General features: G+C 40.5%; 3 protein-coding genes across 8 annotated transcripts in view; all 3 read left to right on the top strand.

Moving 5' to 3' along the window:
* Nucleotides 1–217: 217 nt before the first annotated feature.
* Nucleotides 218–5,802, top strand: LOC146674528 (E3 ubiquitin-protein ligase TRIM47-like). Of its 2 annotated transcripts, XM_085396672.1 has the most exons (4): nucleotides 218–381; nucleotides 3,633–4,240; nucleotides 4,765–4,992; nucleotides 5,091–5,802. In XM_085396672.1, exons 2-4 carry the CDS (start codon nucleotides 3,725–3,727, stop codon nucleotides 5,112–5,114), a joined length of 768 nt encoding a protein of 255 aa, XP_085252798.1. In that variant the 5' UTR covers nucleotides 218–381; nucleotides 3,633–3,724; the 3' UTR covers nucleotides 5,115–5,802. The 2 variants fall into 2 exon arrangements, with proteins under 2 accessions (XP_085252798.1, XP_085252792.1); XM_085396666.1 differs by having other exon boundaries at nucleotides 4,765–5,802.
* A 133-nt stretch (nucleotides 5,803–5,935) lies between these two features.
* The window catches only part of LOC146674525 (E3 ubiquitin-protein ligase TRIM21-like), a 29,109-nt gene continuing 9,355 nt past the window's right edge, over nucleotides 5,936–25,689 (top strand). Inside the window, exons 1-7 of the mRNA XM_085396779.1 lie at nucleotides 5,936–6,052; nucleotides 7,367–7,920; nucleotides 8,095–8,190; nucleotides 8,662–8,895; nucleotides 9,026–9,173; nucleotides 9,257–9,283; nucleotides 9,369–10,985. Of these exons, the coding sequence (XP_085252905.1) occupies nucleotides 7,369–7,920; nucleotides 8,095–8,190; nucleotides 8,662–8,895; nucleotides 9,026–9,173; nucleotides 9,257–9,283; nucleotides 9,369–9,919 (1,608 nt within the window). The 5' untranslated portion in view covers nucleotides 5,936–6,052; nucleotides 7,367–7,368 and the 3' untranslated portion in view covers nucleotides 9,920–10,985. The remainder of the gene's footprint in view (nucleotides 6,053–7,366; nucleotides 7,921–8,094; nucleotides 8,191–8,661; nucleotides 8,896–9,025; nucleotides 9,174–9,256; nucleotides 9,284–9,368; nucleotides 10,986–25,689) is intronic.
* Nucleotides 11,931–18,986, top strand: LOC146674527 (uncharacterized). Of its 5 annotated transcripts, none has more exons than XM_085396491.1 (24): nucleotides 11,931–11,997; nucleotides 12,588–12,802; nucleotides 13,371–13,585; nucleotides 13,932–14,010; nucleotides 14,098–14,180; nucleotides 14,279–14,374; nucleotides 14,461–14,557; nucleotides 14,670–14,746; nucleotides 14,863–14,946; nucleotides 15,187–15,282; nucleotides 15,358–15,454; nucleotides 15,544–15,599; nucleotides 15,723–15,779; nucleotides 16,143–16,218; nucleotides 16,295–16,374; nucleotides 16,447–16,542; nucleotides 16,622–16,718; nucleotides 16,870–16,943; nucleotides 17,068–17,157; nucleotides 17,259–17,339; nucleotides 17,630–17,797; nucleotides 17,992–18,073; nucleotides 18,341–18,381; nucleotides 18,480–18,986. In XM_085396491.1, exons 2-24 carry the CDS (start codon nucleotides 12,601–12,603, stop codon nucleotides 18,660–18,662), a joined length of 2,307 nt encoding a protein of 768 aa, XP_085252617.1. In that variant the 5' UTR covers nucleotides 11,931–11,997; nucleotides 12,588–12,600; the 3' UTR covers nucleotides 18,663–18,986. The 5 variants fall into 5 exon arrangements, with proteins under 5 accessions (XP_085252617.1, XP_085252609.1, XP_085252640.1 ...); XM_085396483.1 differs by having other exon boundaries at nucleotides 16,292–16,374; XM_085396514.1 differs by lacking the exon at nucleotides 11,931–11,997 and adding an exon at nucleotides 13,091–13,241 and having other exon boundaries at nucleotides 12,739–12,802; nucleotides 16,292–16,374.

Below are 25,689 nucleotides of genomic sequence, written 5' to 3'. Positions count from 1 at the left end.
CCAAGCAACTTTGGCATAATCTTATATAAGTAAGGAGAAAACAGTGATAAATAGCTATAACCCATTTAAAATGAAGGCAAACAACTTAAAATATAAAGATATTATTATTTGCAGTACCTTACAAATTATTAAGTAACTCAGGCAGGAAAGAAACACGTTTATTTAACTCTGATATGTTTAATTATTCGGGGCTTTTTTTGCCAGGGTTTGAGCTTTATTAACAGGGCCCGAGTTTATGGGTGTATGCTGTCCAGAAGGGCCAGCCCCTTTCCTAGCAGTGGTGGGTGTGTCTATCTCTATGTCAGGAGAACCAAGTGAGCAGAGTGTAGCTCATTGCTGTTAGTGCCTGAGGATACACAAGCTGGCAGTTAGAAAATAATTGTAAGTATGTTTTATGAATTATTTCTTTTCTTTCTGGTATTTTGAAGACAGCTTTTGACCATTACATGAGATTTCTGTGGAGGTACACAGCTGAGTTGAACTTGTTTACATTGTTCATAGTTCGTGTGAGCGGTGAATGAGTCATTTTCATGTTATGCGTATTACTCTCAGGCTCAGGAGTGAAAAGCCACAATCTAAAATAAGTTTAGTTTGATGGCTGTGTCACTGTGACAAATGTAGCCATTAATGCTGTTACGTTCATAGAGAATACTCAGTGCTGAGTGGCTGGAGGATACGCAAAACTTCAAGATTCCTGCATGGCTCTGATGTAGTACAGATGTTTTGTGACGTACACTCAGAATTCTTTCACTATCAGTATCAATGAGCAGGAACCTTTTCCCCCTCTAGTGCAGATATGCTCGTATGAAAGCAGGAAAATCCAGTTTTGCATGAATTTTTGAACAAACTGTTACGGTGGCATGCCACTTCAGAACAAATATGGTGTTGCACACAAGTCTGATCAACAGTTTGATTGACTGGACATACCTTTGCTCTTGAGCCTATAAACTTATTCATTACCTCATATGGTTACATGTGAGTAATATTCTTACTGCTCTCTTGAACTGCCTTATATACATATTTGGTTTTTCTTTTCCACATTGCTGTTTGTTGTATCAGTGACAAAATGCTGGTAATGGTAATGTTTGTTTTTGTCTTTATATTAAAGTTATCAGACTTTGTTTCATGAACAGTGTTTCATTATAACATTTCAGATCGATTTTTGTGGGATATTTGACTGACCTCCAACTGAAGTCGTTTATTTAATACTGTGCAAATGTTTTGTGCCAACAAACCTTTTTTAAATATATTACTTCCAAAGAGCCAGCCTTACTTCAGAGTGATTTTGAGCAATAGTTGTCTAAAGATCTTTTAGGTTTTTATTTGGACACTGGCTGCTTTTCACTCATGTTCAGTCCAGTCTTCATACCTGACTATTTTTACAGGAAGTAGTCGTTTTGTCAAGCCACTTAACAGACCTATCATTTATTCAATCAGAAACGTAACTCAAGGAATGAACCAGTCTTGTGTCTACACATAACATCTTTGTAAAGATCTCATTTTAAATCATATCTTTGGGCACTTTGTTACTGTCGCCCTGTCACTAAACAAATCTCTTAAAAATGCCAAAGATAAAGCAATATGGTAATCACATTATTGGTGCAAAAATCACATTTTACAACGGTCAAAACTTGGCATATTTTGGCATGGTGTGCAAAAAAACTATGATGAACAGTATCTAGAACTCCTTTAGAAATAGGAAAAGAAATCCAGAAAATACCTGACGCAGGACCTGAGAGAAGCATCTGGCCCTTTAGTTGATACATCTCTTGTTCACTGAAGCCTCAACAGAAATGATATCATTGGAAGGGTAGCCGTGAAGAAGGCTGAGGTATACCAAATTAAGTGAGATTTGGCAACAGAACATCAGGACTGATGGAGCGATGAATCCAAAACTTTCGGTTCAAATCATTGTCAGTTTTCAGGGAGAAGGCCGAGAGAGAGGTACAACAGCGAGAGTCTGAAGACATCTGTAAAACAAGGTGGTGGCTCTGTCATGGTTTAGTGCTGCATTTTAGCCAGTGGTGTTGGAGATCTTGTGAACATTGATGGAATCATGGATGAAGAAAGGTACCATTTTGATCCACCCAAACCTCTGGCCTCTGCTCCGTGGTTGCTAGGTGACCCCTCGTCTGGGGCTCTCCTCAGCTCTTCCCAGCAGGGTGTCACGGTTGCCCCTCCGATGGTCCTTCTTAGACTCTCGCACTCTGGGGGCCTCTGGATGTTTGGGGCCTGGATCTCCTCCATGCCTGATTAATGCCCTGTGGGACGGGGCTATGGCTCCACCCCCTAGCAGATCGTTACATGAATAAACCTTTTGAATACAAGAATGCTCATCCACACAGGTGTACACATGGGTGTTCACTGTTCACAGACACAAACTACCCCTTTCTTGGCTTCTACCTCAAAGCACATTGTGCTACACAATAACATTTAATACTTGGTATCTAGTGTTATTTACACTTAGCTAGATTAATGCGATGGTGTTGCGTTTATTATATTGCTCTCTTTTTCACCTTGTTTTCCCTTTTTTTTTCTTGGGCGTCTTTCTTGGCCTTCTGACAGTATTTCTGATGGGTAAAGAACCAAACGGAAGAGGCAAAACAAAAAAAACAAAAAAATCTTTTTGCCTTACATGAATGCTTGCACACGTTTCAGCAAACTGTTGCATCCAAAGAAATTAGGAATGGCTTAAGATATTTGCACTGCACTACATGTTACTTTTTATTAATGTGTTTACTAAAGTTGGGCAGCACCTGTGGAGCAGTGATGATCTCTGTTGCCTCAAAGCAAGAAGGTCCAGAGTTAGACTGCAATGTGTCTATGGGTTCAAAATCATGCGGTTAGTGGGGTTAGGTTAACTGGTGATTCTAAATGGCCTATAAGTGTTTATGGTTACCTGTTTCTGTGTGTAAGCTCAGCGTCAGATTGGCAACTGTCCAGGGTGTACCCTGCCTCTCACCCTCTGGTAGCTGGGATAGGCTCCAGACAAAGGTATGGATAAGTTGAAGAGAATGGATGTTTGCTAAAGCCAACCAGTTTTCTGTATTGTACTTAAGTAGAGAAGCCTGTAAAAACATTCTTCTATTCATGTGATCTTAACATTAATCCTCCCAGTAAGGAAACACAAAGCAGTTTATACAAAGATGGAGTAAGTGTTATTCAAATGCCAGCTACTGTTTGATCCTGCCAAGTGATACGAAACATGAGGAGAAAAAGTGTTTGTTTGGCATCTGTTGCCATATTTAGCTATTAAAGTAATTCTAATGAATAACCAAAGCAATAAAGACTGAAGCCTGGTGAACTGTGCATTTCCATATAGTCAGTGATACACCAGTCCATTGATGGGCATCGATGGCTCAAGCAATCAGTATGGTTATGTCCATCCATCCATTCTCCTTCAGTTATTGTTATCAGGGTTGCAGGGCCAAAGTCAGTCACAAACAGGTATATGTATTATGGTATTTTGCACAAAAAGTGGACAGTCTTCGTAATGACAGTAGCTCTGGACAGCTTTAAACCAGAAGCTGTTTTCTGTGCAGTGTGTAATTGTGTAGTTTCCTTCTGATATGTCAAGCTTTGTGAAGAACGATGTTGAATGTGTGCTAATAAAACCTCTCTTTTCTTGTCAGACGTACTGCTTCAAACAAATCATCACCTGTGCAAAAAGCAAACTGAAACAGGCCGCAGGTTGCTTGTATTTGCACAGGCATATTAAGACGCGATGTCAGACCCTCCTAATTGCTGCATCTGTCTGGATGAGTTCGCAAGCCCCGTGTCCATCCCCTGTGGACACGTCTTCTGCTTGGGATGCATTGGAGAATACTGGAAAATCAACGAGGCCTGCCAGTGCCCCCTTTGCAAGACTTTGTTTCCTACCAGGCCACAGCTCAAAACAGACCAGACACTACATACTGTGAAAGCACCTCAACCTTTAAAAGCTGGAGAGGTTCCCTGTGACTCCTGCTCAGCAAAACGTCCTGCAGTCAAATCCTGCCTGATGTGCATGGCTTCCTACTGCACCACTCATCTGGAAGCACATTACCAGACTGAAGAGCTTAGGCGCCATCTACTGGTCAGTGTGGTAAAAAACCTCGAGGATTCTGTGTGCAAACTGCATGGGAAGAAGTTGGAGAAGTTCTGCAGGAGTGACCGGGCGTGCATTTGTGCTATGTGTGCACAGACAGAGCATTGGAGCCACAACATCATTTCTATTAGCCGGGAAGCCTTTAAGAAGAAGGTAAAGAAATTTCTGCTAAAGCTTTTTTAGAAAAAGTATTTACAAATAATTTTTGTTGGCAATAATGTAATAAGTATTCTCTAATTTCAGCTTAAAAAAAGACTAAAAAACTTGCCACTCAGTTGGATTCACATGCTATCCCATAATAATCTCAGACAATTAGTGTTAAAGCTGTTTTGTAAGTTATATTTGTTAACAAATTAAACAACAAAAGTAAGAATTAGCTTACATCTTGGCAGCCATTTCTTGCCTTTTCATTCCCTTTTTGATTACTTTTGTAAATTTGGATGGGGGTCAAAAAATTGACTCTTTTTGTAATCAAAAAGTGAACTGAAGCTCTTGATGGAGTTTTGTTTTGTGTCATCCATCAAAGCAAAAGAAACTGTCATCACGGGGTGCACAGGATTGCAACATACTTCAGAAGAAGCTCAGGAGACCATACGACGACTTGATTTAACAAAACATGGTACAAGTGTGCCTGCAGTTTGTCAGCTTAGCTGTGCTAATGCAGTGTCTCCCCACAGGTTATTGTAAAACGAAGGAGGATGAAACTTCAGCAAGAGGTTCAAGATAGAGTGAGTGAAGCTGAGAAAATCAAACTCACTGTAGATCTCAGTGGACAAAGTCCAAAAGAGGAATGGCAAACAAATAAAGAGCTCGAACAGCTGGAAGATGAAATCTTTGAGCTCCAGAGGAGAAATGCTGAGCTAGAACAGCTCTTGAAGATTGAAGATGATCTCTTATTCTTACAGGTTTGCTTCCTGGTAAACTTAACACCAACTGCAGCATTAAACACATGCACACAAAACACAACACTAATTTCAGTGTTGTGTCTCTCTTGTCTCTGCAGAGATCTCTCCATGGTGCTTTGTGATTCAAGAAACATGCTGATCATCAAATCTTTATTCATGTGTTTGTTTGTTTTTTTAGCTATAAAATGATTATGTAATCTCAGCTGGGTGGGTGTGTTAGCTTTCAAGGAAAAGTATGCTCTGATTCATGAGAAAGAGATGAGAAGTGTCACTCAATTATTTTTGCATTTAATGTAAGGATACAACCAGCTGACTTTTAGCCTACAGTGAAACACAAACTTGAACTATTTATACTTTTGAACCTCAATAATACTTTTAAAAAGGAAAAGCTAGCTAATTCCCAGGATTTCCAATGCCAAGCTAAGCTAAACTGTTGCTAAGCTAAACTAAGCTAAGCTGCCGGTGGCTGTGGTCATACATTTAATGTAAATGGTATTGATCTCATGTATCACTCTGCCAGAAATCCAATGTATGCACTGAATTTTATATTTTATATTTTTATATTTAAAAAATGAATCGTTTATACGGGTTTAAAGAAACTGTGAAGTTTAGAAACCTCAGGGACGTTGAACTTGGTTGTATGAATGTAACTTATTACTGGGTGGGTGATGCAATTAACTGCTATTCAGTGCCAAAAATGCTTTTGTCTTCCTTTTTGATTAACCAATAAAATGTATGTAAAATAAAACTTATGATGAGCAATAGGCAGTATTTCGACCGAAGTCCTGTGCAATAAAAAGGTCTTGTGAAACTGGATACTTGATCTGTATGAACATGCTGAGCACACACAACACGCCCTGCTGCAGGCACACAGATGATTTGTTTATGCGTTTGCATGCCAACTCGTCTCTGGAGTAAAAAATGTGAACGGTTGGGAGTATGAACAGAAATGAAACTTAAACTCTAGGAGGAAGTCCAAAAGGAAGGACACACACTCATACACACACCGGGAGTAAAGGGAAACGGAGACAGATGCCTTTGAGATCTCATTAGCTGAAAGGTAATACTGTACTTTTTGCATGAACTTCATATAAAAAGACTGATGTTAAATGACAGATATTACATGTAATATACAGTTAGCTTACAGCAATAGATTTAAATCAAATGTGTGTGATCAACTGTACTGTAATAGAAACTTACAGTGTGTACCGGTACTTTATATTTGGTGTCGAGTTTCCTCCTCCAATCTTCAACACTCCCATTTGTGAGGCTTATTTACAGGGTGTGTCACTAGTATTCAGTGGTTTTTACTTCTTACTTTTAAGAGGGGCCAGTAGAAAGTTTCAGAGAATAAATCGTCATTGTATCCAACTTATTGCCCACAAATTACAGTGTATGCAATTCTATTTAGTTTGACTGTTTGCTGACTTTATTAACTATAAAGTGAATACTTTGACCTGCACACATGTTAAATATTAGCAAATAACTTTTGTTGAATTTAAGTAAGTCCTGGTAAATAATATTAATCATAATACTTTAACTAAATGATATTACAAAGTGGAATTAATAAGCAATAAACTCAATCTTGTTCAGTTAGGCGTACTTCCTTTTTTTTTTTTTTTTTTTTTTGTTAGGCGTACTTCCACTAGAAGTAACTAGAAGTGGATTTGTAAACTGATTCTGAAGCCTTTGTTTCAGCTCACCTTCTTCTGCGTAAGAGACCGTATTTACACGTTTAGAGATTAGAGCGCTAAATCATCAGATAATGCTAGCAAGCTTGGTAATCCATGTGTCTCACATGGACACAGAAAGTAGTGCTAATTAACATGACATGGCAGAATTTCATACATCAAATCGTGACCACAAACTCTTTGAATGGTTAGTACAATTAATTCTGGGAGCTGGGAGGTCCAGCTCAGTTAGCTCAGTTTGTTTAGGTGACGACTATACATCATGTGGCTTAGTTGGAAATAGACACCCCCCGAGCAATGCATAGCTTTAAGCCTCAAGTAATTTAAGAAAGTGTCATATCAACCAAGTGCTTTAAAGCTGCAAGGAAGGTTTACCTAAGCCGCATACACCAAAATTTAGTTTTTGCTTCAAAGCTGAGCAATTTTACATAGAAGTGTACGGGGATTTGTGGGTGGAGCTGGTACATATTGTCCACTATCGTTATTATTTCTTTAATAAAGGACATTATGAAGTCGATGACCCCTTACAAGGTTACAGTTTCCTTTATGTTAGGAACAACTCACGAAACGCATATTCTAACAATTGAATCCAAAACAAGAATTTCAAGGAAAATTTATTTGACAAAATAAAAGTCACTGTTACTTTTCTTAGTGAATAACCTTGTGGTCCTCTCTTCAAGCAGATATGGTCCCAACTTCAGCATCACCCAGTGAGCCCGGCTCGCTGGGGAAGCATCTCCACTGCTCCATCTGCATGGACACATTTACGGATCCTGTCACTACAGCTTGTGGTCACTCGTTCTGCAAGCTGTGTCTGATCCGGAGCTGTAATATCGGTGACAGAGGGTGCCCACTATGCAAGAATTATATAAGCAGGATCCCTGATGTTAATATAGTCCTGAGAGACATTGTTGAACAACTGAAAGAGAAATACACTGGAGCTGCAGGGGAGGTGGCCTGTGATGTTTGCAGTGACAAAAAGCTGAAGGCCAAGAAGTCCTGCCTTGTGTGTCTTGCATCGTATTGTTCAGTTCACCTGGACAATCATTTGTCAACAGAAAGGTTGAAGGGCCACAAGTTGGTGGAGCCGGTGGAGAATTTGGATGCGAGGGCCTGCTTGAAGCATGGACGCCCCTTGGAGCTGTACAGCAGGGAGCGGCAGGCATGCATTTGTGTTCTCTGCATGGAAGGTCAGGAGGAGGTTGTCTCAACTGAAGATGAATGGAAGAAGAAAAGGGTAAGTTACCATAACAACCTCTGAATATGTGTTTTGAGTCTTGACAGCATTGTATATATTTTACTTACTATACTGACTATATTGTGGCATGTGAAAGAATTTTCAAGTGCACAAAAAATGAGTACACGTGGAAAAAATACATTTTTAAAGTATTATTTTATGTTTCTCCTACAGTCTGAACTTGACAACACCAAGACAGAGTTAAATGAGAACATTGACAAGAGAAAAACAAAGACTGCTGAGATTGAGGAAGCTTTCAGGAGCTGCAAGGTAAGCAGCAAGTAAACTGACTTTTAGAGAAAAGTCAATCAAACAACAAACCTTTATTTGTCACATACATAATTATACACAGTACAACATGTAGTGAAATTCTTGAGTCCGAGCTGTGGACAGGCTGCAGACATAGCTGTGCCATTCCAGGGCTTGGTTTTAGCATGGGGGGTCTAGGCAGGACCCTTACTGGATACCATGTGGGAATCAAACTTGTGACACTCACTCTGAATGTGTGTAGTCTTACCACTACACTATCCAGCTGCTATCAGACGAGTCAAAGTGAAAATCTACCATGTCAGTTTGTTTTTCAAAGATAAAAATTGTGTTTATGGTAACTGACTGAATGCTGAACCTTTCTCAGATTACCTTCCCTAACTAAACCAGTCAAAAAGTTGTGTGGGACTCTATGTAATACAGAAAAAAGAGGTGAACAGTCAAATAGACATTCCTGTTTCATTCCATTTTCAGGACCAGCTGGAAAATGAGTGGTGGGTTATTGACAATGTGTTCAACGCTGTGATCGCCATTGTGGAAGAAGCCCATGCCAGAGCCCATAAGCCAATAACAGACAGGAGGCAGGTTTTGGAAAAAGAAGCAAAAGACCGTAAACATGAGTTGGAAGCAGAGATCAACAATCTTGAAACGGCCATCTCTGAACTAGATAACATTTCTGTTCTCGAGGACCACATCCTTTTCCTAAAGGTAGAGAAAACTTTGGGATGATATATGTGGCACATTCATAATCAGTCTGAAGGATAAACATATCTGATTAGCTACTGACATTTTGTTCAGCACAGCATTCAAACTGTTAGGTTGTATTTCTGTTTTGCAGAAGTACCCATCTCTTACAGACACTGGAGACATCATAGACTGGGATGAGGTAAACCTGGACACATCGCTGTCCTTTGGCACCATCAGGAAAACTACAACAAAAATGCTGGAAAAAATTCAGCAAGAAATGGATAAACTAACTCCCATTGGTAAGAGCAGCTAGTTAAGAGCAGTGAAAACTAAAAGTTAAAATGTTGACTTAATCAATCTAAAACTTTTCTTCTCGTCACAGAACTGAAGAGAATCCCAAAGTTTTCAGGTATGTGGTTCATATTATTTGCTCTCTTAGAAACTGTGACTTGTTTAAAATACAGACTTTCTTTTACATGTTTTTAATTTTACAGTGGACGTAAAACTGGATCCAGATTCTGCACACCAACGCCTCGTGCTGTCTGAAGATAGGAAGGAAGTGAAAGATGGAGGAGAGAATCAGGAACTACCCCGTGTCTCTGAAAGATTTGATATATTTAGCAGTGTTGTGGGGCAAAATACCTTATCCTCTGGGAAGTCTTACTGGGAGGTGGAGGTCAACAACAAGACGGGGTGGGATATAGGCCTAGTAAGAGGCGATGCAAACCGCAAAGGGAAGCTCAAACTCAGCCCAGATAATGGGTACTGGGTTATTGTACATTATGAAGAAGAAGAGTATGCAGCCCTCACAGCACCGCCAGTTCGTATTCACCTAAAAGAGAAACCTGAGAAGGTGGGAGTGTTTGTGGACTACGAGGAAGACCTCGTCTCCTTCTACGATGTGAAGGCTGAGTCCCACATCTACTCGTTCACTGAGTGTTCATTCAGAGCTGAGCTTTACCCATATTTCAGCCCACACGTGAAACAAGAAGAGAAAAACTCTGAGCCTTTGATTATTTGTAGAGAGATACCAATGGAGTCTTAAGAAATGCATTTTAACTACAATATACTAAAGGTTGTTGGTCCACAACCTTCCTGTTTTTCTTTTTTCCGATAGAGGAAAATGGGAATTATCAGGCATTTCATTTACCTTAGACTTTTTTTTTTTATATATATCTTTACGTTTAGCAGCTAGTGACAGACCAATGATAGTAAAGCAAGTACTGACCATTTATCTTTTCTCCGTTATTTGCTTTATTACTCAAAAGCCTTTAAAGCAGTCTTCGTAACCCCTGGTTTGGTCCAATTTACTAATTGAGATAATCAGAATCATAACACAAAACAATGCTGCTACAGTGTGCTCACACTGCTATTCAACATGTGAACCAGTCAAGACTTACAACCTGATCTAGAACACAAACTCTTGATCTAACTGTAATTTAGACGAAGCTTAAAATACTGTGGTTAGTAAGAAGAGTGTGTGTGGTGTTTTTTTTTTTACACCATGTTGGAGGACCAAATGGATCCTAGAACTTTGTGAATCAGACACTATTAAAAACTACACGTACTTGCACTCAACATTGTGACAGTTTTGCTTAGTAGTTACTTCTGTATTTTTTTTGCGAAAGGTTATTCGATAACATATCCAAAGATGAAACAATTAAATTGCTTACACAATTTAATCCAGAAAGTTATTTTTTCTTAGAACAATCCTGAACATTTAATAGATTTGTTTATAAACAGATAGCTGATCAGTTGAAAATGAAGTTAGCAGATTAACTTATAATGATTTGTTGCAGTCTTGAACACAACCTACCTCTAGCTTGATCAGCTGCAACAGCAACAACAGTCTGTGTTTAAGTGAATGTATGGGCAATAAAGATCAGCAATAAAATATTGTGTTATAAGGGGCTTTCAAAACATATACTTTAATTATATTCCCAGTTTTTTAGTTATGTATCCCACTTAATTATTTTGGGGTGTTTTGTGGCTGTTCTTTAGCACAGACTTGTATTGTGTTTAATTTTATTTTGAAGTTTTTCACATTGCAAACTAGTCTGTATTTTTTTATGGCAAAGCGGTGACTGAGCACAGACAGTTCTTGTAACTGAGTCAAGGTCCATGATTAGCTGTGTCACCACTGTCCCATAAAAAGTACACACAAATATCAAATGTACACTTTTACAGTTTCAAGGTTTCCTAAACCCACCACAGCCTCAGTGTACAGAACAATGCATCATCTGAAAACAACATAAAAATGTAAACTGCTTTCCTTTCCTTATTTTGCCTTGCTTCCAGAAAAGTAGTCAACTTTCAGGCTAAATGAATGACATTCAGTGTTGTCAGGCAATGTCAAACAGCATGTAATGAATAAAATCCCTGTTTGAAAATATAACTTTGTCTCTCCTTTTTTATTCATCATGTGACCATGTTTGTGTGTTGTGAAAATATGCAGTTGAATCATGTCTGGGCAAATCTATCAGGGGCGGTTGGCGGGTTTTTTTCCTCCTTCTTTTTTTTTCTTTTTTCCGGAAACGAAAGTAAAAGCACAAAACAAAGCATACCAAACATCATGTCAGCACAGAGGTAACGGTAGACAAAGGAAGAGAAGAGTGCACAGTAGAGGCACCACATGCATCCATCGCCCTGATTCTATTGTAAGTAACACAGAGAGCAGATTTATCCAGCTGATCTTTGCTATTGTTTGTTACGATAGAAAACAGAGGAGAGCAAAATCAAGAATCCACGGTGCCCTAAATAATGAGGAGCCTGTACGTCATCAAGTCACAGCTTATTTCGGTGTGATGCTACAAATGGATATCTAACGCACTCCAGGAATTGTAATCAATTTTTAAAAAAGTAGAATTGACTACTTTATTGTTATTATTATTATTATTTAGTTTGTTTAAACTATGATAGAAGTAGGTGATGGAGAAGACACACGTAGAGGTTTCGCTGTAGTCACGTCAAAATTGAAAAGGGAAGTAATGAAACTGATGTTTTACGGTGCTTTCCTGTTGTCTATCATCAGACAGTTACCTGGAAGACAACCCAGTGGCTGCCTTTTGATGCCAGCCTGCTGCTTTTAATGCAGTAGGTCTGCAACCAACACAAGCCAGTTAGGTAAATAATATTAGCAATTAAAAATTTAGTTTTCTAATATTAGGGAAGTGACGACTTACAGTAGAAAAGATGGACCCGCAGCAGCTGTGGATAAAGGGAAGCTTGTCACTTTCGCTACCTGAGCCGCTGCAGCTGTTGTAGCTTGGATGTTTTTAAATGTTTATATGATGATCCAGATGTTAATGCACATTTTGAAAAGAAAAAAAAAAAATCATAGTTTTTGTGCGCACAACACAAGAAAATGGTAAAAGATAACTGTTCTCACATTTGAGGTAAAATGAACACTGTAATAACAATCACAGAAAGTTTCAGAATCAGAATCAGAATACTTTATTGATCCCTGGGGGAAATTATTTTTTGTTACAGTGCTCCATTTTAAACCAACATTAAGACAAGACAGACAATACGCTAACTAAGAATAGTACAATATATACATATATATACATACATACATACATACATAAGTCACTTATTTACGTTCTTGATAGTGTTTCGTGAATCACTCTGTGCAGTCAGCACAGTTATTTTGAGAGCAAAAAAGGAAGTCACACAGCATCCTCTGTGTGTCTTTTGTTGTGTGTGTAATGCAGACACGCAGCAAAAATGGAGCTCCAGGTTTGTCACTCCTGCGGATGGTCCAAAGTGACAACTTACCAGGGCCTGAGAATTCACCAGGGGAAGATGGGATGCACCCCGAAGGGTGTGAGGGTTTCAGACCCTCCACAGCATTACACACAGAGCTATGTGGGACACACAAAAACTCAAATGGACCTCAGGCTAGATGTCTGCACCTCTTTCAAGATTGGTAGGTTTGTTTGTTTTTTAAATATTATGTTGTGTGACTTCAAGATTATAACTTTTCTTTCAAACTGATAAAAACACCCCAATAGGAAAAGACCTGATCCAACATGTTCTCACTCCCAAAGTGTAACATTTTACGCTAGGTGACAAATCATATTACGCTTCCGGGCACCCAACACATCCCTATATCATGAGAAAAATGAGGAAACATGAGAACTGTTTGGAATGAATCTACACATGTACCTTTATTTTACTATCTAACACTATCTAACATCAGTAAAGTTGTGGTTAGGGTTAGGGCTGGAATACATGGTTCAAACGTCTATTACTGAGGGAGCGTCATTCTCCTGGATTTCCTCCATAACCTGGCACCTACCATAAAAACACGGAAGGTCACCTTTCGTTTTCCTCAGGAATGCCGTGGGACGTATATTATGCCTCAGGTATCAGCAGATTAAAGCAAACCAAACCGGAATTTGTTAAAAAAAAATCATTTTCATTGCTATAAATTTCTATTTTTGCTTAAGACTATTTAAAATCTTCATTTGACTCTTGAATTATGTGACAAACAGAAACAACAGAATATTCAAACCTGAGCCTCCAGGTTTGTCACTGCGGATGGAATAAAGTTACGACTTACCAGGGTTTAAGAATTCACCAGGGGAAGATGGGATGCACACCAAAGGGAGTGAGGATCCCCCAAAAGGAGCAGTACAACTGGAAAAATCAGTGGGAGGAGGACACGGAATACTGGAAACCAGCTAAGAAGGCGACTGTAAAGGAAGAGGTATGAGTTTGCTTTTTAGGCCAATAAATGAGTGACAGGAAGCACTTTAAGCTTTGTCCACCACCACCACCTTTTCTTTTTTTCAGAATGAAAAATAACAAAATAATAATTTATAAAAGTAAAGGATGACTTAATGACTTTAGTTGCTTGATGTTTCGTTAAATCACGTGGTGAACAGACGACCCCGACATTTTGATAATCAAGGTCACCGAAAGTGTAGTAACTTGCAGATCCCCCTAAATGCTCCTAGCTGGCTGTGTTACTTTTGATCACTGTACAAAAACTTCCATGTTAGTGTTTTCATTACATATCAACTTTTTCTCAACTTTATCCGTCAACCTGACAGAATTTTCCAGAGTCACCAAGCGTGTACGGCTATGCCAACTCTGGAGCAACGGCCATATTCAAGGAAGAATACAAACTGAGTATGTACGCAGTTAGAATTTAGTAAAAACATGATTCTCATACAACAAAATGTGGAGGCTAACATGGAGCTGTGTTCTTACTTACAGCAGCTTCTGCATATACACAGCACTACTCCCAAAGAGCCAGAAAGTCGCAGCATCAGCTGCAGGAACACTCCACCCTTCCACAGGTACTACAGTTATCGTTAATAATGATAGTTAGAGTTAATAGTCGGCCAATTTTAAAGTGAGTAAACAGTAACATATAAATGTAATCAATACTTTTTAGGTGAGCAGGCCTGCCAGGGAGCCTTCAGCACCACCATACCCAGGAAATGTAGTCAGGCCTAAGGAGAAAAAAGTAAAGCAGAAAACATTATCACAGGTACCTTTTTGTTTTTACAAGTTAAGATATTTTTCTTTTAAACTTTAAAAGAAAGTTTAAACGAAGAACTGTTTTCTATCTTTTAGATAGAAAACAGCAGCACGATGGTAGAATACCTGAGTGTTGACCTCTGTAGAGACTATGCAACAACAGCAACCAAAATCAAGCAGGAGCCCAAATCACGTAAGTACAAACAAAGAATTAAGTGTTACAGTTTATTCAAGACAAGCTTTGTTCAAATCATTAGGAATAGATTAAAAAAGTGTGATAAAAAATCATCTGCTCTTAATTACAGCACTTCACACAACTCCACAGCCATCTTTCCAAAGAGCCAGCCGTCGCCTGCTGCAGGAGTTCCCCCCTGGTTTAGAGGTACTGTGGTTTTTTGCTAAATAATGCTTAAGCATGTGACAAACCACCAAAGTTTACTGCTGACGCTTTTTTTAAAGTGCAATATCACTGGAATTAAAGTGTTTTCTGTATGTCAGGTACAAAGATCCTTGCCTCCAACTCCTCCACCACGGGAACAAACAGTGCTGCCTATGAAAAAAGACAGCAGGGAGCAAACACAGGTACAAAACAGATTGTTTGAAGTGTAGCTTTTGTGTTTTAGTTATCCTTGACTTCTTTAAACAACCACATAATCAGTCCCAGCTACGGTAAAACACCGGGAAAAGCAGGTAATACAGTTTAAGATTTAGCATTGCCTTTTTTTTTTTAAATTGTATTTTGCTATTTAGATTCAGGATGGAAATATCTGCTCAAATAACTTTAAAGTGATTAAATATGTCAGTGGAATCAATATTTTTCAGATGAACAGACCTGCCAGGCAGCCTTCAGCACCATCATACCCAGGAAACATAGTCAGGCCTAAGAAGAAAAAAGTGAAGCAGCAAACATTTTCACAGGTGCCTCACTTTTTTAGATTTTAAGGTTATTGTATTTTGTTTTTTCCAGTTTAAGTAACTTTTTGTCTCTCTTAGACAGAAGACAGTAGAGAAGTGGCAGGATATCTGAGCATTGACTGCTGTGCAGACTATCCAACAACAACAACCAAAATCAAGGAGGAGCCCAAGTCACGTATGTATAAACAAAGAAATTAACAAAATGTATACAAAAGAAGATGTTTTTTTTTAACCTGTCTGAAAAAACCCTCCTTTTTATTATAGCACTAGCAACCCCACAACCATCTTTCCAAAGAGCCACCAGCGTTCAGCAGCAGGAGGTAGAGTGCGGTGATTTTCTCTAAGTGTTCCAGCTTGTGCGCTAAAACAGCAGAGTTTGGTATCACGTAGCGCTGTGGTTTGAAAAAGAGGAAGAAGCTGTGTTTTCTTTTTCTATGTTTCAGGTTCCCCTGGAAGCAGCAGTGATGCTCAAAAATCAAGAGAGGAAGGATCAAACACAGGTACCAGACGGGCTGCTTGAAGCAGAACCTTTGTTTTAGTATTTAATCTTTAACATCTCACATTTATAGTACAGTTACTGACTGCAGAACATCCCTCAGAGGAAGAGTTTGGTGAAGGACTGTCCAGCACCAAACCAACTAATCACATCATTCTCATGTACTTTGTCTTTAATGCTAAGCAGCAAATGTTAGCCAAGCTGGCATCATGATCATCATAATTAACATGCATGTAGCCCATCTTAGTCTACTCTTTGACAGCATCAATGAGCAGTTAGCGTGGCTGTTGTTTTTTCATTCATTCTATAGTAAAAAGTCTTCAATAACGGCAGCTAGTTTTCAAATAGTTTCATTTTAACCTGACAGAATTCACCAGGACCAGCAAAGACAAGCAGCAGTAACAGCTCTGCAGCAACGTTCAGAGAGGATGAATACGAATCAGGTGTGTACAGAGCTACGATCTAAGAGTATGACTTTGAATAGAAGCGAAAGCTGGAACTATGATCTTTTTACAGCAGCTTCTGCACAACGCTCCACCCAAAGAGCCAATAACTCAAAGTCAGACCATCAACTTTACGAGTTCCCCACCCTTCCACAGGTACAATGGATCCATTCATAGTACTTTAAAATGAGTAAACAGCAGCATGTAAATGGAATCCATATTTTACAGGTGACTGCACCTGCCAGGGAGCCTTCAGCACCACCATACCCAGGAAATGTAATCCAATCTAAGGAGGAACAAATAAAGCAACAACCATTATCACATGTATGTCACTGTTTTAGACCTTAGGACTTTAGGTTTTACACATGTTTCTTCAGTTTAAGAAACGTTTTGTCTCTCTTAGGCAGTAGACAGTAGTGCAATGACAGGATATATAAACATTGACCCATCTGCAGACTATGCAACACCAGCAGCCAAAATCAAGGAGAAGCCAAAATCACGTATGTGTGACCAAAGAAATAAAGTTTATTCAAGACAAATTATTTTTAAAAAATAATTTGGCATCATGATCATCATAATTAACATGCATGTAGCAAATTAAAAAATTTGTCTGGGAAAAAAAACATTAAAGCAATCCTTTTTTCCTCACAGCACCCCCAACCTCACAACCATCTTTCCAAAGAGCCACCAGTGACCAGCAGCAGGAATTCTCCACAGGTTTGAAGGTAGAGTCCTGTGACTTTCTCAAAGAAATGTTTCGGCTTGTGTAACAAACCACCAGAGTTTGGTGTCATGAAGCAGTGTTTTGGTAAAACAAGAATAACATGTGTTTCTCTAAAAATGTTTCAGGTTAGAAGATCTGTCGGAGAACCTCCAAGTACTCGAGAACCGGAAACAGCAGAGCTGCTAGAAAAGAAAGAGACGAAGGATCAGAGACAGGTATTGAATAGACTGTACGAGGCCGACCTTTGTTCAGGCATTTAGTCAAATTTTAGCCATTAGCAGTCAACATTTGCATTACAGTGCATAACATCTTGCAGATGATGAGTCCAGCAACCACAAACCCAGCACCAGCAGGCCAAGCTGAGGAAAATCACACACAGAATCAAACATTTTCACAGGTACTGCAATTTAACACATTAGACTGATGACCTTTAACCCGTTAAGGCCTGAAATATGAATTGCCAGAAAATTCGACCGTATCTACAATGAACATCCACCACTGTAACAAAAAAAGTAGCTCCCCCTTTAAGTGATGAATGAGCTTTATGCATGTTTTTAAGCCAGTGTAGTCCTTTCTTTTATAAAATTGAGCCTCTTGTGACGTATACTAGGAACATTATTTTATTCATTCACTTTATTTCTGGTTGTTTTGAACGTTACGGCAAATGTTTCAATTTTAAACCTCCAGGCAAGCAAATCAGCCAGAGACCACCCGACAGCACCACCTCCGGTCCCGCCGAAGAAGAAGCATTCGGCTTTATTCAAGGAAAGGCTGGAGAGGTTCAAAGCTGAATTACAGCCAAAACTTCAGATGACAGAGGGGAAGAACTGTGAAGTCAGAGCCTGCAGACCAGAGGTAAACAGGAAGCTGTAGCATGTAGTCACCAACGGCACCTGATCAGAATTAATCTAATTAGTTTAGCTACATTTGCACTTTTAATCTAAGACTTTTTAAGCATTGTCGTTGAAAACATCTTACAAATGTTTGAGGTACAGTTTGTACTCTGAAATGTCTCAAATTTTAACAGCGATCCTCTCGTTTTTTGACAGAACGTTTCAGATGTAATGAGTGCAAACACACAAACAAGTCCTGCAGCAGCGGACGTCTCACCGAAGGACAATCCAACACAGTGTATGTGATCGTATGGTTCAGGCGATAAACATTCAGAATCAGAATACTTTATTAATCCCACAGGAAATGATGTGCCCCAAGACAGTAAGAGTAACTAACTCAACTAAATGAAATATTACAACATATAACAAAATAGCTCTACTTATAAATATCCTAGCTTATTACACAAAATTAAACATATATATAGTTGACACTGAGGTGCCCCTCTATGATTTCAGGCTAATGCATTCATGCTCAATGATGTAGCTGTTGTGTTTGTGTTTGCAGTGGATCGCGCTGCAGAGGCTGAACTCTCCACTGGTGTGAAGGTACAGAGTCTTCCATATCTCTCACTCACAGTTGTGACACTGCAGAGCGTTCTGATGGGAATGCTTGAGTTTGGTTGTCGCTATGGATGTTTTTTCAGGTGAAGGAACTCGCCCGCATGTTTTCAGCCAAGGAAACGCTGATTTCAACAAAGGAGAAACACGGAGCCAACCAAAAACCATCTCAGGTAGAACACCCTCTTATATCCAGTGTTGGGAAGGTTACTTTTAAAATGTATTCCGTTACAGAATACAGAATACATGCCCCAAAATGTATTCTGTAACGTATTCCGTTACGTTACTCAATGACAGTAACGTATTCTGAATACTTTGGATTACTTAATATATTATCGTGCTTTTTACAACAACGTGAATGTACTATTGCTGTGTGATTTATTACTATTACTGAAGGTCCGCGACTCCGAACTGTAGTAAAGGGACCTCTGACTAATACAGCGGGGTCCCTGTCGGCTCGTAGCCGAAAAATAGCTTTACTTTGTTGTGTGGATCAACTTTTCTTGTGAGAGACAGAGAGAGGCGTTGAAAGGCTGCTCCAACGGAACTTATTGTTTTCGGAGGAAAACACGAACATGGTGTACAGTCGAGTCTTAATAGCTTAATTACAACTGGGCTCGTCAGGCACTCTTCTTGGCTGCAGTGGTTATTATTATATTTACATGCTTCCAGCTCCCGTTTTTCCTCGACGACAACTCCAACCTTTCCACTCCCCTTTTTCTCCCTCCTCGCGCTCACAGACACATAACGTGTATGGCAGTGCATTCTCCCTGCAACACGGACTGTAGCATTCTGCCTGTTAGCTTAGCACAACAACAACAACGAAAAGGCGCTCTCTCACCCAGGAAACACACAGTCGCAGAAAGAGAGAGAGAGCGTCGCCCTGTAACCATGGCAACCGTAACGCTGCCGCCTGGAACGAAAGAACGTAGCTGTCAAACAAAACCCAAACAGTCCTGACCCGCGACAAAATGAAACAGGAAAGTACCGCAGTGTAATCCATTTATTTCAACAAAGTAACTGTATTCTGAATACCACCTTTTTAAACGGTAACTATAACGGAATACAGTTACTCATATTTTGTATTCTAAATACGTAACGGCGGTACATGTATTCCGTTACTCCCCAACACTGCTTATATCCTCTACTACATTCCCAAGTTAGGGATAACCTAGAACAGGGCTGTCAAACATAAGGGCCAGGGTCCTGTATGGGCCTGGCAAAGACTTCAATCTGGCCCACTGGATGTTTTTGGAAAACGTGAAGGAGGTCATATATTTTAAACTTTTTATTTTATAACTACAGACAGGTCTGTGAATTATGCTACCAGAACCTTTTCTGCAATTTAGTTTTTACAATTTTCACGCAAAGAGCAGCGCTGACAGTCCTTTAACCTCGGTTTCCAACTGGGGGAAAAGGAGGAAAAAAAGGATCTTACGGCTTTGAGGTGCTCAATATGTACAGCAATTTATTTATTTACAATTCATTATTTCCTAAATGCACTCAGCTGAAAACAGAATTCAGAATGCTCTCTCAGCTTCTCGGCTCTCAAATCAATTCCTCACTGCTGCTCAGTCCTCACATTTCAAGATCCCAGTTAACAGCTGGCTCTCTGCTGGCTGCCAGCTGGAGGTTGAGAGGCTGCTGTCCATCCAGTCATCAAATACGCACTCAAAGCAGCCAATCAGCAGTCTCCACCTGTCTCAACAGTCAACACAAACCCACACATACGTTAATGGGAGGAGCCAAATATGTAAAACATGGGACATGATCATGATCACGGACCAACACCTGTGCTCGAGCCTGAAGGCTAAAATACACAAAATATAGAATCTTTAATCATGTCTACGATGACCCCCCACCCCTCCCCCCACCCCAAACACCATTTAATGAATCACGGCTTTCTAATATGTTCAATATCTTTCAGGTGAAACTGCTGGCTCAAAGGTTTTCAGTCATTTCTGCCCAGGAAACAGCAGCCAAAGCAAAGGAGGAGCACGGGGAGGAGCAGAAACCCACACAGGTGCAGGGCGAGTGATCTGTTGCCTTTCCTCCATCAGTGGAAAAGTCATTTAGCTCTTTGATCCAGCCTGAAGTACCCAAATAACTCATGAGTGGATCCTGTTTTAGCTTCAAGCTGCTGGTTGAGCAAAATATGACATTTAAAGTTTTTATGTTGGAGTTCATTGTTTTTCTTTCTGTAGTTCAAGACTTTGTGTCCGTGTCGATGCAGCATCATCAGGCACACACTCTTTATTTACAGAACACACACATTTATAAGAGGAAAGAGTCGCTACTCTCGATGCGCCCGGCCTCAGGGTGCTCTCTCTCTCAAAGCAGTGGCTCTTGCTTCTCACTGTCAAGTATGCAGATCAGCTACAGCACCTCTGTGTGGGCATGTGTCCATCTCCAGGTCTGGGCAAACTGCCTAATAAGCACAGGTTAATTAGGGAATGCACAGCCCTAACCCTGTCCCAAATACTCCACCTACTCTCTGCATCGCACTGCACCACTCCTCCTCCTGCAGTTGAGCCAGAACCGTGCCCCTCTGCGAGCATGTTTCACAGAAAAGCATGAGCTAGATGAATCCATCATGAAGCAAACATATATCATATATGTTTGCAATATATCACAGGAGACAAATACAGGGAGCTGTGTTGAAATTCTTCATGCGTTATAAACTATTATCCACCTTTTCTGACAGATGGTGACAGATTCAAAAAGCGATCCCATTGAAATCAATTCTGCAGCAGCGAAAGCATCACTAACAGCAGAGAAGGATCCCAAATTATGTAAGTCACAATATGAGAATGTTTATATGTAAAATTAAGAAAAATACAATAAAAAACATGGCTGATGATTACTATCATCTTTTTCTACAGCTTGTGAAAATGCACCACTCTCAGATTTCAAATTTCAAATTCAAATTCAAATTTTATTTGTCACGTACACAGTCATACACAGTACGATATGCAGTGAAATGCTTGGACAACTGCTCGTGACCTAAAGAAAACAAAAAAGGAAAAGGCTATGAATAAGATAGGAAATAAATATGAAAAATTAAAAAGGGTAAATTTAACTAGGAAGGAATAAAATATAAATTAAGGTTAAAAATGAAATAACTGTACAACACAAATTAGAATGAAGGGTAAATTTAACTGGGAAAGAATAAGATAAAATATATAAATTAAAGTTGAAAATAAAATAACTGTACAACAAAATACACAATATAGAACTATATAAGAATGTATGAAGAAATATAAATAAATATATACACAATAACAGCAGCGTGATTTAAGTAATGAAGTGAAAACAATGTCCAGAAAGTCCAGTGTGTGTGTAAGAACCATATGTGTGGGTCAGTACTGTGTGGTGGTGTGATTGAGAGACCGTATCGCCTGTGGGAAGAAGCTCCTCCTCAGTCTCTCTGTGTTGGTCTTCAGGGAGCGGAATCGCTTTCCTGACCTCAGCAGAGAGAACAGTCTGTTGTTGGGATGGCTGAGGTCCTTCACGATCTTCCTGGCCTTGGTCCAGCACCGCCTGCTGTAGATTGAGTGCAGGTCAGGGAGCTCGGAGCGGATGGTGCGCTCAGCTGACCGCACAACCCTCTGTAGAGCTCGTCTGTCCTGCATGGTGCTGTTTCCGAACCAGGTTAAGATGTTTCCCGTCAGGATGCTCTCTATGGTGCAGGAGTAAAAGTTCCTGAGCACCTTGGAGGGCAGTTGGAAGTCTCTCAAGCGTCTGAGGTGGTAGAGACGCTGACGGGCCTTTTTCACCACGGTGTTGATGTGACAGGACCATGACAGGTCCTGCGTGATGTGAACTCCGAGGTATTTGAAGCTGTCCACTCTCTCCACTGGGCACTCGTTGATGACGGGGGTCTGGTAGTTCCTCTCCTGCTTAGTGCTGAAGTCCACTATCAGCTCCTTTGTCTTACTGACGTTTAGAAGGAGGTTGTTCCTCTGGCACCAGTTCTCCAGATTCCTAATCTCCTTCAGGTAGGCCGTCTCGTTGTTATCAGAGATCAGGCCCACCACGACGGTGTCGTCAGCAAACTTGATGATGGTGGTGGAGCTGGTAGTGGCCACACAGTCATATGTGTACAAAGAGTACAGCAGGGGGCTCAGGACACACCCCTGGGGGGCTCCAGTGCTGAGAGTGGTGGAGGCTGAGACATGTCCGCCCATCCTTACTGCCTGTGGTCTGCCAGTTAGGAAGTTGAAGATCCACTGACACATAGATGAGCTGAGTCCCAGATGCTCCAGCTTGGTGGTGAGTGTGGAGGGAATTATGGTATTAAATGCAGAGCTGTAGTCTATGAAGAGCATTTTAACATAATTCCCCCTTCTAGTGTCCAAGTGAGTGAGTGATGTGTGGAGGAGATGAGAGATGGCATCGTCTGTGGAACGATTTGGATGGTAAGCGAACTGTAGTGGGTCCAGTGTGTCTGGTAGTGAAGAAATGATGAAGTCTCTGACCAGGCGTTCAAAGCACTTCATCACTACTGAGGTGAGGGCTACAGGGCGATAGTCATTGAGAGAAGCAGGGTGGGGTTTCTTCGGGACAGGAACAATGATGGACTCTTTGAAGCATGTGGGGATCACCAACTGAGATAAAGAGATGTTGAATATCTCAGTGAACACAGGAGCTAGCTGGTATGCGCAGTCTCTGAGGATACGACCTGGGATGCCGTCTGGTCCTGCTGCTTTCCTGGTGTTCACTCTTCTGAAGGCTCTCCTTACTTCATGCTCGCAGATGACGAGCACATTTCCGGTGCTGGCAGTATCTTCCTGTCTGCAGCCGTTAGCGCCGCTAACACTAGCATTGTTGGAGACCTTAGCTGCAGCCTCGAAGCGAGCATAGAAAGTGTTCAGCTCGTCTGCCAGAGTCACGGCCGCGTTCGTCATACCGGTTGTTGGTGCTTTATAGTCCGTTATTGTCCTTAGTCCCCGCCACAGGCTCCTAGAGTCACTCTGTTGGAGTTGTGACTCTAGTTTCCTCCCGTAGCGCTGCTTCGCCTCTTTCACCGCCCTCCGCACGTTATATGACGCGGCTTTGTACGGGTCCATGTCCCCCGTCGTGAGTCCCGTGTTGTAGGCAGCGGTGCGGGATTTCTCCTCTGTTTTGAAGGTACGACTTCCTGTACACGCACTCGTTCAGCCAGACCTTACAGCCTATTTTTTTTACTGCAACTGCTGCACCTCAATGTGTCTTTACTTCAGGAGAGGTTTTACCTGTTTTCTTTGCTTCAGGCACGTGCGGGGGGGTTAGAGGGGCTTGAGCACCCGCCCCCTTCCCTGATGAGCGGAGTAACAGAGTTACTGTAATCTGATTACTTTTTTCAAGTAACGAGTAAAGTAAGGGATTACTATTGCAAAAACGGTAATTAGATTACTGTTACTTTCCCGTAGGAACGCTGCGTTACTGCGTTACTAAAACTGTGATTTTTTTTGCGAGAATGTCTCATGACAGTGACGTAAGCGAGCGCCGTTAGTGACAACAGCTGTGTGCAGATCAACAATGGATCGCATATCGATTGTGGGAGAGAGTATGAGCGTGCAGCGTTTAAAGCGTGGAAGCACTGACCTTACTTTGAGTTTGATTCCATAAAAAGTGACAGAAACATTAGCGTCCATCGTGCGTGGGAAGAAAACTTATTTTTACAGCGAAAAAAAACCCTAAACTTCCAAGCAAGCACCGAGTAGCTACCACGTAATGGGAAACTCACAGAGAAACTCGCGGATTCTTCAACTGACCACAGCACACCTGCACCAGGGTAAACCTCCGCCTACCGCAGTTTTTTTTTTTTTTTTTTTGCCTACCGCAGTCCTGCTTTACAGGTGAAAATAGAGCAACAGGACCGCTGAGTCTTTGACTTTATTTATTTTCTGCTGTGTTTTACTTGCATCTATTTGAAAGACTGAGTGTAAACACAAAAAATATTTTATTCTATGTGCTGGAATGTGCAGAAAATAGGTTTAAATGTTAAACTAATTTATTCAATTCAGAGAATGTTGCATATAATTAAATTTTTGCTTGATGCGTAAAGTTAAAAGATTAAAACTGATAAAACAAGTTAAAAAAAGAGACTTTTCCATTTGATTACATTTTGTATGATGGATTATGTAGAAAAAGTAGAATTGGGCTGAAAGATCTATCACTTTATTACCTATTCAGGTTGTAAATCGTGTTTTTAAAAAGTAATTAAGTAATTAATTACTTTTTTCAAGTAACTTGACCAACACTGCTGATGAGTGCCCAAAGTGCCCTTTTGTTGAGGCAACTTTAAAAAAAAAAAAAGAAAAATTATATATATATATATATATATATATATATATATAAAAAAAAAAAAACACCCAGCACGCCCCTGCGGGCGGTTTATCCTTCAAGCTCGGGTCCTCTACCAGAGGCCTGGGAGCTTGAGGGTCCTGCGCAGTATCTTAGCTGTTCCCAGGACTGCGCTCTTCTGGACAGAGATCTCCGATGTTATTCCCGGGATCTGCTGGAGCCACTCGCCTAGCTTGGGAGTCACCGCACCTAGTGCTCCGATTACCACGGGGACCACCGTTACCTTCACCCTCCACATCCTCTCGAGCTCTTCTCTGAGCCCTTGGTATTTCTCCAGCTTCTCGTGTTCCTTCTTCCTGATATTGCTGTCATTCGGAACCGCTACATCGATCACTACGGCCGTCTTCTTCTGTTTGTCTACCACCACTATGTCCGGTTGGTTAGCCACCACCATTTTGTCCGTCTGTATCTGGAAGTCCCACAGGATCTTAGCTCGGTCATTCTCCACCACCCTTGGGGGCATCTCCCATTTTGACCTCGGGACTTCTAGGTTATACTCGGCACAGATGTTCCTGTACACTATGCCGGCCACTTGGTTATGGCGTTCCATGTATGCCTTGCCTGCTAGCATCTTGCACCCTGCTGTTATGTGCTGGATTGTCTCTGGGGCATCTTTACACAGCCTATATATATATATATATATATGTATATATATATATATATATATATATATATATATTATGTGTGTGGGCGTGCAGAGTCCTCAACAATAATATTTAACTATTAATCACGGTTTTCCTAAATAAAAGGATCTGGCTTGCATCAGTCACATAATCACATTTAACCAATGATCGCTCTTGACGGCAGAACGCGCTGGTTACGAGCCGGGAACGAGCTCACAAAGAGCACGTATATATCCATATGTATATGGATTTTTTTAAATTAGTACTCTTGATATAACATTGTCCAGACATGCCTGGTAAGGACATGAGGAGGAAACAGTAGGAG

Source organism: Rhamphochromis longiceps, linkage group LG3 (assembly GCF_057381845.1).
Source record: "Rhamphochromis longiceps isolate RC_006_pf linkage group LG3, R_longiceps_female_GT1.1, whole genome shotgun sequence".
Taxonomy (NCBI): domain Eukaryota; kingdom Metazoa; phylum Chordata; class Actinopteri; order Cichliformes; family Cichlidae; genus Rhamphochromis; species Rhamphochromis longiceps.
The sequence above is the reverse complement of the archived record's forward strand: the minus strand, read 5'-3'. Positions and strand labels throughout refer to the sequence as shown.